The 16221-nt window shown below is 43.6% G+C and overlaps 1 protein-coding gene across 1 annotated transcript in view; it reads left to right on the top strand.

Annotated features, from left to right (window-relative positions):
* Positions 1-12150, top strand: part of BBS5 (Bardet-Biedl syndrome 5) — a 135377-nt gene extending 123227 nt beyond the window's left edge. Inside the window, exon 12 of the mRNA XM_078681613.1 lies at positions 9394-12150. Within this exon, the coding sequence (XP_078537739.1) occupies positions 9394-9495 (102 nt within the window). The 3' untranslated portion in view covers positions 9496-12150. The remainder of the gene's footprint in view (positions 1-9393) is intronic.
* The last annotated feature ends 4071 nt before the right edge of the window (positions 12151-16221 follow it).

Genomic DNA, 16221 nt, shown 5'->3' with positions numbered 1-16221 from the left:
GCAGTTTTTGCTGAATGACTCTGCAGTGCCACAGAAGATTTGAGACATTTGTTACTAAACTGCCCCATGTACATTTCCATAAGAATGAACACTATTAGTAAGTTGCTCTAATGAGCACAATTAGATAAGCCGGATGAGCAAATCTTTTTCCTCCTATGTGATTTGTCCAGAAGAGCAACAAAATAGACTGGAATATTTTTTAGGAAAAGCTGGGACCGGAGAGCAAAATTGGTGCAGATGGGGGAAGTGTATTGGTACTGCACTTGGCCCCTGAAACAATCTATGTACGTTGCCACCATGACATACTTTAAGGAACAGTGTGGGTCTCTTGGTTATAAGAAGAAAGGGTCCGTCCAATTCTTTTATCCGTTTACTGTTATATCAATTTATAACATTTTAAGCGCTTAAATATACTGTATATAGTGTTTTTATGTATTCTATGTTTAAATATGTACTTTTCTTGTACGAAAGGCAGCCTTGTTTTGCATGTGGACCAAAAACACTGTTAATAAATTCAGATCCAAAAATCACCCTCCGCGATATTTGGACCTTTCAAATCCTCCAATTAGTCTGCCCCAGCTCCTGCACTGACTTAGCCACTGCCCCCAAGCTTGCACCAGTTTCTAGAGCATTGACGTCAATGCTGATTCTATTGATGCCGGAGGATGAGGTGCCCATTGGGATGTATGACGTTACAACGCATACTTTTACCTCGCATACCTTTACAACGCGGTTTTTACATCGCAAACCTTTACAGCGCTTAGAGGTGCTGGATAGTGGTAAGTATAATTTTCTATTCCAACTCCAGTCCCCGTGGACACTAGGGAAGGTGTTGGATATAAAATTAAACGTATTCCCTATCCTAGAGCGCCCCCCAGCGCAATGCGTTGTAATGGTTTGCGTTGTAATGCCTGCGTTGTAATGGTAGTGCGTGGTAAAAGTTTTGTTGTAAACGTTGTTTACCGCCCATTGTGCTCTCCGACTCCTAGTCTGCGCTGTTACGATCTCTTCAAAGTGCTGCCTCCTCCACTTGACTTACCTCTTCAATAATGAAGGACAGATTTGTTGCTTTCTTTATTGTTACAAATTTGAACAACAATTACAATTGGGGTGAATAAATAGGCAACTATATTATGAAGAAAATTGATGTGATGACCTTAAAAAACTAGTGGCCTTGACATGTCCCCTGGTCCTGCCACTCAGGAGAGTGCTTGGGCCAAATCTTGCTCTGGTCCATCGCAAGATTACGAGATGCCACGCCCTGCCAGAGGCGACCCTGTATTTTTGTCTCCGAACCCCTCAACTCCACTGAAAGTTTAGTGCTGCAGTTATCCACAAGTTGGGCAAACCCAAATACCTTTCCAACACAACTCCCTGATACCTTTAGGATGACGTTATTTTCTTCCACCAGCCTGGCCATCAGATTTGTGAATGACAGCTGCCTCCTGCCTACTTCCATTCTCTTTTGGGTTTGGTGGCAATAGTCCTCCCAGGTACTCGAGAAAAATTCCGGCCTGTCCTAACTCAAGCCATACAGGATGGTTGTGAAAGGGCCAACTTCTCAAGTTGTGGCTTGGACCCTATGATCCCATTGGGCGGGCCATTGGCATCAACCATGCTTGGCTGCGATACACTGGTTTTTCAAGTGATGTCCAGTCATCCCTCAAGAACATGCCCGTTGATGGAACTAGCTTGTCTGGGGCAAAACAGTTTCTGTTGTAGATGGGTTCAGGGAGAGCAGGGCCACTGCACACTGACGAAGGACCATCTGTCCATCTTACAGCAGAAAGTTCAAGAGGCCCCCTGTGCCAGAAGTATGTCATAGTTGCTATTCCTTCTATTTTCTGGTGCCAAAGAAGGATGGAGCCTTCGTCCTATTCTAGACTCATGCCCTCTCAATGCCTTCCTCCGGAAGGAAAATTAATGATACTCACACCTGCCCAAGTCTTGGCTACCCTTGACACTGAAGAATGGATGATGGCTTTGGGTGTACAGAACACCTATTTCTATACATTTGTCTTGCGATACCTGTGCTTCATGGTGGGACACGGGCATTTAGAGTTTGCCAAGCTCCTGTTTGCTCTCACCAGTGCCCCTCGGGTGTTCACAAAAGTGATGGTTGTGACAGCAGCACACCTTTGGAGGTTGGGGGTCCCAGACTTTCCCTACCTCAACGACTGGCTGTTGAAAATGAGCTTGACCCAGGCAATCATTAACCACCTCCAGACTATAGCGAACCTCCTGTCATATTTGGCGTTCACTATCAATGTGCTGAAGTCACAACTGACTCCTTCTCAGATGCCCCCCTATATGTGAGCCATTCTGGACACCGTTTGGTTCATGCCTTTCCCCTAGAAATGAGAGTCCAGGATATCCAGGCTATGATTATGATCTTTCAGCCTCAGTCCTGGGTTTCAGTGAGTTCAACTTTAAAGCTGCTGAGACTGATAGTTTCCTGCATCAAACACACCAGGTTACAAATCCAGGCGCTGCAGTGGGATCTGATGTCTTAGTGGGTCCAACATCAAGAATACCTCTGTGACCAAGCCCAGATTTCGGAAGAGACTGTGAAAGATCTGCAGTGGTGGGTACTGGACCATGATTTGGTCAGTGGCCGACCCTTTTCCTTACTCCACCTAGACTTCACAGTGGGGAGAGAAGCATCCCTTCTGGGTTGGGGCGGCCATCAGGGAGAGGTGGAGATGAAGGATCTGTGCATTCACGTAGGCCCAGCTTCATATCAACCTCCTGGAGCTGTGGGCAATCCACCTGACATTAAACGCCGTCCTTCCATTCATCAGGGGGAGTCTGGTACAGGTGCTCCACCACTGGCATGTTGTACTACAACAAGCAGGGAGGAGTTGGGTCCTGGGCCCTATGCCAGGAGGCACTATGCGTCTGGAAAAGCCTGGACCACCACAAGATCTTTCTAGTGGTAAACCTCTTGACAGGATCTTTGAATGCCAGGGTGGGTAAATTTAGCCATCGACGTCTAGTGGATCACGAGTAGCAGTCACACCTGGAAGTGGTTCACTGTCTCTACCGCAAACATAGAGAACCACGGCCTGATCTATTCACCACCACACAGAACTCATATTAACAGCACTTCTGTGTTTGAGTTTCTAAGGCGTCTCTCGCTTGGAGACATTTTCCACCTAGAATGGAGTTCAGGACTATTGTATGCCTACCCACCAATACCTCTTCTGCCCCAAGTTCCAAAGAAGAACAGGACGGACCAGGTCCAAGTCATCATAGTGGCCCCAATTGGGCACAGCAAGTATGGTGTCCAGATCTACTGGTCCTAAACATCTGTCCTCTGATCAGGCTGCTCCTCCAAGAGAACTTCTTATTGCCGCAATAGAGCAGGGTTTGGCACCTAGGCTTGTGCAATCTCCACCTACATGCATGGAGGAATGTATGTCATTACATCGCATACTAATACCACGCATGCCATTACAACGCGGGTATTAGTACGCAATGTCAATGACATCGCATGCCATAACATCGCATACTTTTACCACGAGTATGCTTTTACCACGCATGCCATTACAACGCAAAGGCATGTGTGGTAAAGCTATACTTGTTGTAAAAGTATGCAAGGTAAGTAACATCCCTATCCCTACACCTACACAACAGACTACTCCCACCCCTACACTGCCCCAACCCAAAAACACTACCACACTACTACACTACCCACACTACTCCCTCCCTTACACTACCCTAAACCCTAAAGCACTACTACGCTACCCACACTACCCTAAACCCTAAAACACTACTACGCTACCCACACTACTCCCACCCCAACACTACCCTAAACCCTAAAACACTACTACACTACCCTAAACCCTAAAACACTACTACGCTACCCACACTACTCCCAACCCTACACTAAACTCTAAAACACTCCTACGCTACCCACACTACTCCCACCCCTACACTACCCTAAACCCTAAAACACCACTATGCTACCCACACTACTCCCACCCCTACACTACCCTAAAACACTACTACGCTACCCACACTACTCCCACCCCTACACTACCCTAAAACACTACTACGCTACCCACGCTACTCCCACCCCTACACTACCCCACCCCTACACCCTAAAACACTACTACCCTAAACCTTAAAACACTACTACACTACCTACACTACTCCCACCCTAACACTACCCTAAACCCTAATAAGCTACAATAAACAAACACTACAACACTACACTACCCTAAACCCTAATACGCTACAATAAACAAACACTACAACACTACACTACCCTAAAACCAAAATCACTACACTACATAAACACTACACTACCCTCCCCAATACACTACACTAAACAAACACGACAACACCACAACACACACTAAAACGATTTTTTTAAAACACACACACAACACAAACATTACCACACTACTTTTAAACTACCATAAACTCTACAAAAGTAACCCCCACCTCATGCACAAACCCCCTTACCTCTCTCCTATCCAGCGTCGCCGTCAGATCCTGCTTCCTCCTTCCTGCTTGCTGCACGTCGTTGTGAGGAAACAGCCTAAGTTTCCTCACAATGACGTGAATAGCCGCCCCCATTACACATTACATCGCATGCGTTGTAAAAGCACATGCGATGTAATGGTATGTGTGGTTTTACCACGCGTTGTAACATCGCATGCGTTGTAACGCATGCGATGTAAATGCAATGCGTGGTAAAACCCCCGTTGTAATGGATGTTCCCCGCATGGAGATAACGCAGTGACAGCTGGACACTTTTGACCTACCTCTGGAGGTGGTTCATGTCATCTTGGTAGCCAGGTGTCCCCCATCAAAAATGGTGTACACCTGATGCTGGGACAAATTTGTGGTTCGGTGTGGCACTCGCCAGATTGATCTCCTCCAGTCTGTTATCTGATGTTCTGTTTATTTTGTCTCTTGCCCAGCAATTCTTTGCTTTGGTGACAGCTAACGGGTACCTTTTGGCTCTTTTGACCTTGTTACAGTTGCCGGGCCAGCCCTCATTATTTAAGTAACCAGTTGGGATGTTTTTTTTGGAAGGCCTACAACACTTGTTATCTCCCTCTCCCTTTGTTATGCCACTGTGGGACTTTAGCTTGGTCCTCATAATTTTTATGGGCACTCCCATTGAGCCACTTCACAGCTGCCCTCTGTGGCTTATTACCCTCCAGACAGTGCTCCATGTGGCCATTAAAATCTGTGCAAAAAGTGAGTCCACTGTAGACACTCTGTGTTTACCCACCATACCCCACGTTCTTTGCAGATAAACTTGTTCTAGGAACATGAACGCCCTTCTTGCTGAAAGTTGTGACGTCATTCCATGTCGGTCAACCATTCACTGCTGGAGTTCTGTGCTCCACCTCACCCGTCTTTGGAGGAGGAGAGACTCCATTGCTTGGACCCAAAAAACAGGTCTGAGCTTTTACATCCGTTTTACCAAAGAACACCGGGTGGATGATCAGCTTTTAGGGTTCACTGAAGAGAAAACAGGTAAGGCCATGCAGAAAATCCCATCTCCCTCTGGATTGTACTCTGCATCAAGATCTGCTGCATACTTGCCAAAAAGTAGCCTCAGAAAGGATTGGAAGCTCATTTCACCAGGGCCAAGGCTGCTACCACTGTGTTCACATGCGGAGATCCTGTCCTGGACATCTGCCAGGGGGCTATGTAGGCATCACCCCATACATTCATGAAGCACTACTATCTGGACAGCTAGGTTCTCCGGGAGGGGCATTTCATCTGCTCGATCCTACAGGACTTTGTAGGTGCTGCTTTATTATTTATTCAAAAGTGGAGGAATATCTGGCTAGAAATGTCTATCAGAAGAACATTTTTACTTTGGTAACGCTCTTTCTGGTAGAGACTCTAACTGCAGAGTCCTCACCGACACTGCCATCCTTCCTGTTCTGCGAATTGGGCTCTATTTATTTATAAGATCCCAAATCTAAGAATCTGCACACTGGTCAAAGCCAATTTGCTGTTGGGGCTCTGCGTTTGAAGATGCAGCTAGCCTCAGAAGCAACTGACAGCAGCAAGCGAAAGTGACCCTGCATGTTGTTTCCACACCAGAATGGCGTCTGTGCAGAACCACACAGCGCCACGTACTACTCAAATGTTTCCAGGCCCAGTCTGATGCCTGGAGAATATTCAAAAGGTGAGGAATATGCAATTAGATAGGGTCTCTACCAAAAAGAGTGTTACCAAAGGTAAATAACTTGTTCTATAAGTAATGTGTTTGAAATCATAAGTATGAAGTGTCTCAAGTGGAGGAGCTAATACTGTGTTGGCTTCAGGCAGAAATCTCACTTCACAGGCCTGTAAGGAGCGAGTAACGAATGATTTATCGGACATTCCAAAACGTAAGATACAACTGGGATTGAATTAAATCACTCTAGGTCTTTTTGTAAAAAATCAGTGATTCTACCTACCTTTCAGTAGACATTTAGAACTCTTCAGGGCCAGTTAGGAAAATAAGTAATGTACCCCTGATGATGGAATTGCAAGTGACTGTTGATGATATTCATAACACCCACCATAGAATCAGACATCTACTGGCGTAAAGTCACAAAGTGCAGTTGTCTTTCTTTAAGCTTAAATGTTACTACTGTATCATAAAATTATGACCCCTCAGTCTTTCAAAAGCCAATTGTGCAACTGTAAGCTTTTGAGTTCAAGATGAAGGAGGCTGATTCCATCAGGAAAAGGACATTTGAGAACACCTTCCCTAACTGAAGATAAGAAGTTCAGCATACAGTCCCCTTGGTCAATCCTGGCCTCCCTGAATTATGTTATGCTTTGATTCGGTGCAAATAAAGTCAGACTTTTATCCTAAAATGTTCTTGAGGGAGGGAAAGCAACAGAAGAGTGGTAATTTACACAGAGACTGGAAGAGGCAATACATTAATTTGCAGTAGGAAACTGGCAATGCTAAAACATTGTGCCCTAGTCACAAAGGTATATTTGGCAATAAATGTAGGCTTACTGTTGAATTTGCCTGCCACAAATGGGTTCCTGGCAGGAATAAGCCCATTTACTTTGTGTGGAGGTCACCAATACAAATTGCACTCAAGGGTGAGGAAAGTGGGCGTACCAAGGCATGGTTTGCCTTGAAGGATTGGGAATCTCAATAGATGTACATTTGTGAGCATTCACAAACTCCTTTCCTTCCCTTCCCTTCCCTCATTCCACCCTGGAAAGGATAGAAAATGTACAGAAGTAACCTTAGGTAAGCGCTGGCTGAGAAATATATATTCCCATCGTGTGTGTGTGTCGAAAAACAGCACCGGGGACAAGGGCACGGTCAAGGAATCACAGGAGGCTCCGGTAGAGACAGAAGCCAAAAGCTACAATGTTAAGAACCAAAGAATAAGAATACAGAGAGAAATGTTCTCTCAGGCAAGAATTATGGGAAATAATCACATGGTAGGGTCAATATGACCCAGCCTTGAGATATACATAAATAAATAAATAAACATTTCTAAAAAGGCCATACAAACACAATAAGCACGTAAGAAATGAGGGTACTTATCTTGTGATCAGCAGCAACAAAGAAGGAAGGTAGCTGCGTGCTCATGGACTATATACTGTAATAGAATGTTGTTTGAAGTTCTATATTCTCTTCATTGTTACTGCTAAGCTGTGGCTATAAAGGACATTTGCATAATGTTGGCCTCCGTGTCATGCCATAAAATTTACCTTAGCCAAGGGCTGGAATAACTCTTCTTTCTATGGTGGGAAAAGAGCCTATCACCCCAGAAATTTCTGTGTTGAGGCTGCAAAAGGATCCCACTGGTAATGTCACTCGACCTTTCCCAGAATCTGCAGGAAAACCTGTACCTAGGACAGCTTTCTCTGCCTTTTCTGTGAATGTTTGAGAATTCCAGAATATGGCAGATTTACTACTTTTTGAGTCACATCCTTTCTTTGGATGCTGAAGAAAGATGTGCTGAACCATTTGCCTCCATTAGATATCAAGAAGGCAAGAGGAACTGGGTGACCTTGAAGTTCGCCATATGTCTGTTGGATGTCAACAAAATGAATGAAGTAGTTGTGCGCCCTAGATTCCTAGTGTGAGGACAATTGCCCTGGGAGCCAAAGGAAGTATATATGGCTCATCTGCATGCATTATCCTCAGCGTTTAACTTTCAAGAGGTATCATGATTAGATGTTGCGACTCACTAATCCTCATGTAAAGCGCTCTGATACTTCCGGGTCTAGCCAGCGCTATATAAAACTCTGCAAATAAATAGATAAACTTGTTCGACAGATTAACAGAACAAAGGTGGAAGAAACGTTATTATCAACAAGGAATTCAACACTGAGCATGGCAACAGAACTTACTCTGTATTTTGAGTACACATCTCTTGGAATCAACAAATTAGCCATAGGGATGATAATCACAGTAATGTCCCTATGGTTAAAGGGCGCGGCAAAAGTGGGTAGGAGAGATGCAAAACATGTCCCATGGATGGAAAAGAAGATAGGGAGCATGGAAGACTGGTGAAGTGCTGGTCAGGTAGAACTGCTAACCAGCAGTCCTGCTCTACCTGCCTCACGCTCAGGGCCAGAGGGGCATGTGAGGAGGGTTCTTCAATATTGACCCTTATTATAGTGTCGGTCGGAGTTGCCTCCGACCAACACCGTTGCAGATTGGGAACCGACCAACCTCAGGTCGGCGGTTCCGACCGCATTATTTGGCTGCGACTGCACATGGTGCAGTTTGGAAACTTCCATTTTCCATGGGAGCTTGTGCGATGGGCTAAAACCGCCCACAGCGCAAGATCCCATTGAAAAAAATTACGTTTTTGAACATCCCTGCACCGTGTGGCAGGCACCTCATGGTTCCTGCCACACGGTGAAGAGATGTTGAGGGGGCACCATAGGTGTCCCCCAGGGCCAAGTGCCAACGGCCGGTGAGTAGGGGGGCGCTTCTAGGGGCCCCCAAAGTCAGTTTCCGACAGCGAATCCATGTTGGAAACCCACATCATAATCCCGACGGTGGAAACGCCGTCCTTAAGGGATTGTGAGGGCTTTCCGAATGACCGATGAGCTCCTTGAGCGTCAGTTTCAACTCCATCCACTGTCATCATAATACGGCGGTTGGACTTTAAACCTGCAATGTCGGTCAGAAAGCCTCCGACCAGTGGTCAGACCTTGTAATTAGGCCCTTAATACTTTAAATCTACAAGATATTTCCCAAGAGTGTGTCTGCCAGTGGCAGGATCCCCGTACAGTTGCCAAGAAGACTGAGCAGGGACCACGACCAGCAGTGTTTCCTATTCTGAACCATGCACTCAGCATGTTACCTTGTTAATAATGGAGTGTCCGAATTTAGCCCACAAAATAACCATCAAACCTCTCTTTTTATTTGTTTTTCATGTCAACAAGCAACACGACCGTGAACCTGTCTACTCGGAGGAGCTAGGACTTGCAGTTGAGAAACTAAAGGATGGATTCACTTTACAGGGTCTTTGGGATGTTATAAATTAATTTTTGTTTGCTGTTTTTCTCGTAAATAATGTAATTTTTTACTTGTAGTAAAAGATTTGGAAGGTCAAGATTCACTAAAACAGAAGATCAATGAAAAAGGAATTAATTTGAAGAGACAATATCAATGAGTTTCAAAGCACTCTGGTGGAACTTTGAAAAGACACTTTTTTATTCTTGCATTAATGACTGATGTGATCCTCCATAAACACAGTACTGCATAACTTCTGGAAACCTGCATTAGAATGTTCTGTTTAATGTGAGTCAAAGCTTCTAGTCCCTTCTTTTTTAAATGTTTCAGACCTTCATAGAATGTGGTTGCAGTCCGGTTGTTGGACTGAGTGTCACGTGATTCGGGTAAATGTGTGTAATTTAAATGATTCATAGCTACCCTTCACTGGCATGACAATTATGTAAAAAGACCATTGTAAGTGCTGTACTGTGGTGGGAGCAGCATAGCCAAGCTAGTGTTAGCCATTGGATCCTAGCAGACAAACGAAAAGCGATGCAGACTGTTAGGCCTCTAAGTGTGCAGCTACAAATGACACTATTTCTCAAGAAATTGACCAAGCATTCTGCTGAGGGTGCCAGGTCTCTGTTCCCTTATGCAGTTTTCATTGTTGCCTTTGGTGTAGCAATAACTGGTGTTTCATCGTCAGAAAATATTTCCCTGACACCATTGACGATTTCAAGGCATTATTGAAAAGGTTATTTCTTGCAGTAATGCTTGTTCCCGAATAGTCCTATGTTGTAGGTTTTTTGGACTACCAAAAAGTGAAAAAGTGTAGGTTTCATGACCTGAAGTACGTTTACCGATGTCTATAAAAGGAAACTCCTTCAACCCAATATTAATGTACAATGCTTCATCTGTATTTTCTAATGTATTCTATCACGGAAATTGATATATGGCTGGAACATAGCATGCTGGCTGAAAGTCTGATTCTTGAAAAAGTGCGAAGCACAAAACAAGGGATCTCTGCACCTGCCTTAACCTGAAACCTAGATAGAAAGTTTGCAGAATAAAGAGGGTTTTTTAATATACCCCCATATCCTATGTGCTGTATACATTGATTTTCTTTGAATCATCTAAAGATGTTGCTATTTCAACTGAAAATTGATAGGTGAGCATGTTTTGATTTACTCTCACATCCCACCACATATTGATGTTTAGTAAATATTACCAATGAACCTCTATGTACTTTATTCAGAATCATGTACTGAATACAGTTTGGAACACAAAGGGCACTTTTATGCTGCTTTTCACCCCTCACCCTTGATTGACCGAATGCTTCAAAGTCCAGTGTTCTCCAACCTGTTGTGTAATAAAAGCTACTTATGTTAATTGAAAATAATCATGAACTTCCAATAGTAATACTGACATCCAACAAAATTCCAATAGTGACCTCCATGCCCAGGATTACCAGCAGTAATCACCTCAGTGCATCAGGACGGTTGCCAGTAAAAAAGGCTTTGTCAATTTGGAATGGCTTTACTTGGGTAATACATGCCAGTTACAGCTGCACTGCCCGTGACAAAAAAAATAATCATATTAGTAATAAGTCTCTGCACATGATGTATCGCTCAAAAATCACCTTTAAATATATTTGGAAATTCTACAATTTTTCACCAAACATTAGTTTGAGTTCTGACACTGCATACAATTTACATTTGTTAATTTAACCAAGCAAAATCTTCCAATTTAGAAGGCTGGGATGCCACCAGGAGAGCTACTGCCAGGTAAATGTAGAGCTTCTCTTTGGAGAATCCTGCTTCAACTGTGCTCTGGTCTTGCATTTTATCAAGCCGGAGACCTTTTATGGCGAGGCTGTCCTAAAATTCCACAGATGTATGGTTTGGAAATGTTTCAACTTCTTTTTAGGAGTCTAGAAAACTCTGTATGTACAATCTAGTGAGCAAATGATTGCCTTGACAAAGATAAATGGAAATCAGTAGTTGGGTGAGGTACAAGTCAGAATCTCTCAAATGTCCTTTTTTTTATTTCTGTTCTGAGAGCAAAAAAGACGTCCAAGCAGCAATTGGCATTTGTAGGTGTCACAGTCTTGCAGTATGTCCAGTGGAAGGCCTGTATTGTTCACCTGCTCTGCATTCATGTTTTTTTTATTTCACACCTAACTCAAAAAGGAGAAGTTTGTAAAAAAACAAAAACATATATTGCCCTGCCGCACATTGAGTTTGCTACAGAAACCCTAACTGCTCTCTGCCAACTATCTGGTTCAGTGTCTTTTCTCCTGGACCTCTGACACTTTAACAGAAGGTCGGATCAATGGCAGAGGTTTCTTATTTTGGCTACGTGTTTCCCTTTTAGTAACCTTGAGTAAGCAGGTAACAACTGCAATACTACCACTTCCTGAACGCAATGAAGCATCTGCTGCTAAAATTAATTCCATATAGTGATCTTGTTTAAGTGAAATATCACTGTGTTACTTTGGCACTCGTTAAGTTGGCAATGTAAATAAATGCCTGTTGGCTGTTCAAATGTAGCTAGTCTAGGCAAATTATAAATGATGTATATTTAAATTGCATTTAATGTACCATATTTGTCTTAGTGTATGCATTTGACTTGTACAGTTTTAATATGCTAATGTGAAAATTGTTTTTATGAAGCTTATAATAAAACATATTAATATATCACTGTCATTTCTATTTTGGATTTCACTAATTAAATCTGTAGTGGTTAAATACAGCACACAGATAAGTGTACATTGATTTCATGTCTGAAAGTAGTGTTAGGGTTTGTGAAAAACTCATGACTAGTTGTTTGTCTCAACTTAGGCACTCATAACGATTGACCACAGTGGTATCCCTGGGGGAAATACCGTTATGAGACTTTCCAGCTTGCCTGGTGTGTCCTGGGCCCTGCGTACTGGGTTTATAAACTCCAGAATTGTGGGCCCGATGACACCAGCCTGAGCTCTGTGTTCATTGGTGTAGGGACCGTGGACAGGTGCTGGGTCTTTCATCCCAGGCAACCTGCGCATATAAGTCAGGAAGAGCTGCAAATGCTCCCCGAGCTTTACTCTCACCTGCTGCACCCACTTATGCAACCCACACTACATGCCAAAGCAGAACCGCTATGTTCATGTGCCACCCACTTGCGTAGCTGGTGGGGGGCGGTGGGGGCTGTCCGCCCCAGGAGGCACTATTTTGGGGGCGGCGGCCTTTATAATTTATTTGGGGACACTCACTACTGTCAGTCACTACAGTAGTGTCAGTGTCAGACGAACCCCCATATTGCAAGCATTCAGGAAGAGCCTCAAGACCTGGCTTGTTTGGATAATTCGGAGCTGCCCAACATACCACCCCCTACCCCCCAGCTCCTTGAGACCCTCGTGGGTGAGTAGTGCGCTTCACAAGTCCCTGGCTGATTGATTGATCTCGCTCATAGTTTGATTAGCACCCGGGGTTTTGGGGAGGAAGTTGGGAGGGGGTCCACGGGGAGTTCACAAAAATGTTGCTATTTGTTATGGTAAAGCTGAACGTCTACAATGTAACAGCTTTATTGAGTCTCTTTGCTTTTTCCTTTCTTATTCAACAATAAACATATTTAAGCATAAATGTCTGTATAGTATAGGCAATTGTACTTCTGATAAGTTATCGACATCGGGATGTGTATGTACAGCTAAGACTGGCCATGTTGCTCCCTCATTGTTAAGGGGGGCCTAGTCTAACATTTTATGTTGTGTGTGGTAGGACGCAATAAAACCAATTTCTGTGTTCTTGGTATGTTAAAGGTATTTCTATGTCTTCCTATTGTGTGCAGTTATTTGGAACTTCATCTTGAGTGTAGATGTGAAATAGCCTTGTTGTGTTGTCTGCTGCTGGGAATGTAACTCATGAATAGAATACCTCTGTCCTGTATGCTTCGTGAGCCTCCACCATGTAAGTTACATCTCCACCCATAAGTGTGAGACCATGTTGTAGCAGCTTCTGAATGTTTGCAGTTATTAGCAGTGTTAAGTGCTGCTCCGTTTTTTGTGTCTGACATAATTCTGAAACAGAATTCAGAGAGGGTAACACAATGGGAATAAGTCCTTTGAAGAGTTTAAACTTGAACAATCTACAGGCAATACATAAGTGTTACCTACTCAGCTGAGGAGTATAGTTCCAACACCATGAACGTCTCCAGTTAGGAGGTGAGTAGGGGTCTCGGAGTATGCACGAGAAAACTGCTCAGGTGATCCATCAAATAAGAACCCAAACTACCAATGTTGCTGGTGCCATGTGGTTTGGTTTCCACTTTCTCATAGGTAACTGATCGTTTGTTGGACAACATAAACATTGTGATGGTGCTAGAATGATTCTATAAACCCCTTCAGGATATGTTGGCCTGTAGACCAGCTAGCTCACAGTGTCAGCATAAGTGCCCCTTAACCTGGCAAGGTAACACATGGATTGGGCAAGCGCAGAACAGAACAACTCTCACTCCTCCAGGAATTGTGGTAACAGATCTACAACATTTTTGCTTAGTCACTTGTGCTCTCCCTGGAAGATAGACAAAAAAATAGGGGCGTTTTCAATACTTATTGAACCATTGTGATTCTTGTATAAAATACAAGCACTGGGATGATTAATAGATAGAAGCAGATAAAAGTGATTAGCAATATAACAACAGTTAGAAGTATGAACAGTTCCACCATTGTGCTAAAACATTGTATATATACTAGCATATAAGTACTGGGTATAGTGTACTCCCACTATGCATTCACTAACCTAGTTGCCTAGGGTAGGTGTTCTGCCAAGAATCCTTGGCCGTATGTACTATTTTTCCATTACCTGAAGGCCAAGTATGTAAGTCCCCGTCTTGGTCACAAGTTGGACATCCCTCCTCGCAGAGGGAAACCGGAATCAGCTGGGCTGAGACTTAGACACAGCGACAACCTCGCAATGACAGCAGAGTGCTCCTCTAATTTGAGCACAGTAATGTATGTGTATAATTGTATCATCCTTGCTTCTGTGTTGAGTCTTCAGCCATGTTGACATTTGTTTATTGTCTTATGATAGTCATGTCGCCTCAAGGGCGAATAACAAACAATAAATAAACAAATAACATTTACACAATGTGTATCTAGGCCTTGTACAACATGTTCAAGGTGTAGTGATAGTGTACTTACAAAGTGGATCTGTAAGCAATGTGCTTTCAGAGAAATGAATCCTGCACTTTCACGCAAGCAAATGTGTCAATAGTCAACGTGTAGAAAAGAAGACAACTTAAGAAATGTGTGTAAAAATGGCAGTGTTTCTTACCTGCCATAACCTAGCCACATGCCAGTGGTACTCTGAAACAGTTCTCGTTTTATATATTTCCTCATAAAACCAAACTCCAGATCATGTGGTCCAATTTCTCATCCACAATATCAGGAGCAAAAACATTTACAAGTGGTGATGGAATTGCTCATCATAGCATGTAGCTGATCCTGTATCATCCTAGGTAAAATTCAGGAGTCAGTAGCCTAAAGCTAATTATGCTTACAGGACGTAGGACGATGAAATGTATCAGGGGAGCAAGAATGAGAAGCAGAGCACCCCCTGCAACGTTTTTAGATTTCATAAAGTGATAACTTTCCTCTCATTAGGAGACTATGAGGAAGAAACATCGTGGGATTTATGAGAGATCTTTCTCCCCTCCTTAAAGGTAAAAAAAAGAATGGTGCACTGCAGGGCTTTGAGTAGACCAGATCCGACCTGGTCTCAGACCAGGTAGTAATTAAAAACAGACATTGAAACTGGTCCACATAGGGCCCTCTATTCATGCCCTGACAACAGCAAGAACACTGAATGATTTCTGAAAAATGAATGTGGAAAACAATAAGCTAATCCATGTCCGCGATTTGATTCCTGTTTATATTTGTTGTGTGTTAGTATTTATTAACTGGGGTTAGTAAGTGAATGTCCAGCCTGGTTCCATGCTTGGTTTATGATGTCATCATAGAACCTTCAGGAGGAAAGATTCCTAATGTTGGATGTTGGAGCGAGGCTTTGGGAAGGTGAGGAGCGGTACCTGTTCATTGTGCCAGTTTGAACCAATAAAGCTCTTACTTATCTACAGCGTGGACTCAATCTTACAAATATTTGGAAATGGGCTAAACTGGCATGAGGACCCTGCGTGCCTTGTTTGTTGATCCTTGACTTTGCTGTTTCACTGTGCCTGTGCCGTTTACTACTTTCAGCTTTGAGAAATCTTGGATCTGCAGGTAATGAAGGCATCTGAAAGTGGAGCTGGACTGGTGGTGAGCCCTGAATTACTAATTGCGGTGGCAAGTGTTTCTGCCTTTGCAAGACTAGTGTGTGAGCACGTACATCATGTGACCTGGAATTGCGTGACCCCCACATCTGTGCGAGGCATCGTTGTTTGTGGCTACTTTGGCTTGGGCTCCCATCTGGGCTCTATACTACTGTACAATGTAACATACCTTCCTTTCATACAAATATCTGGCACTTTGTCATTTCTACATCGAAATTCCTCTCTGCGTGCTTGTACTGTCTGATCTGTGACAATTTCTTGTTGGATTGCACTGATGTGAGTGCACCTTGTTTTTAATATACTATTTCTGTAGTGTGGCTCACTGGTTAGAGGCAGCAGGCCTGAGAGCAGAAGTCGGCCCGGGACCAGGGTTCAATTCCCGATGCGGCAGGGTCGTGGACCTTGGTCAGCGGACTCGATAATTCTCGCTTCGGTGCTTACTCTAATCAGGGGTTCCACTCGGCAAC

The sequence above is a fragment of the Lissotriton helveticus genome, chromosome 3_1 (assembly GCF_964261635.1).
Source record: "Lissotriton helveticus chromosome 3_1, aLisHel1.1, whole genome shotgun sequence".
Classification (NCBI taxonomy): Eukaryota; Metazoa; Chordata; class Amphibia; order Caudata; family Salamandridae; genus Lissotriton; species Lissotriton helveticus.
The sequence above is the reverse complement of the archived record's forward strand: the minus strand, read 5'-3'. Positions and strand labels throughout refer to the sequence as shown.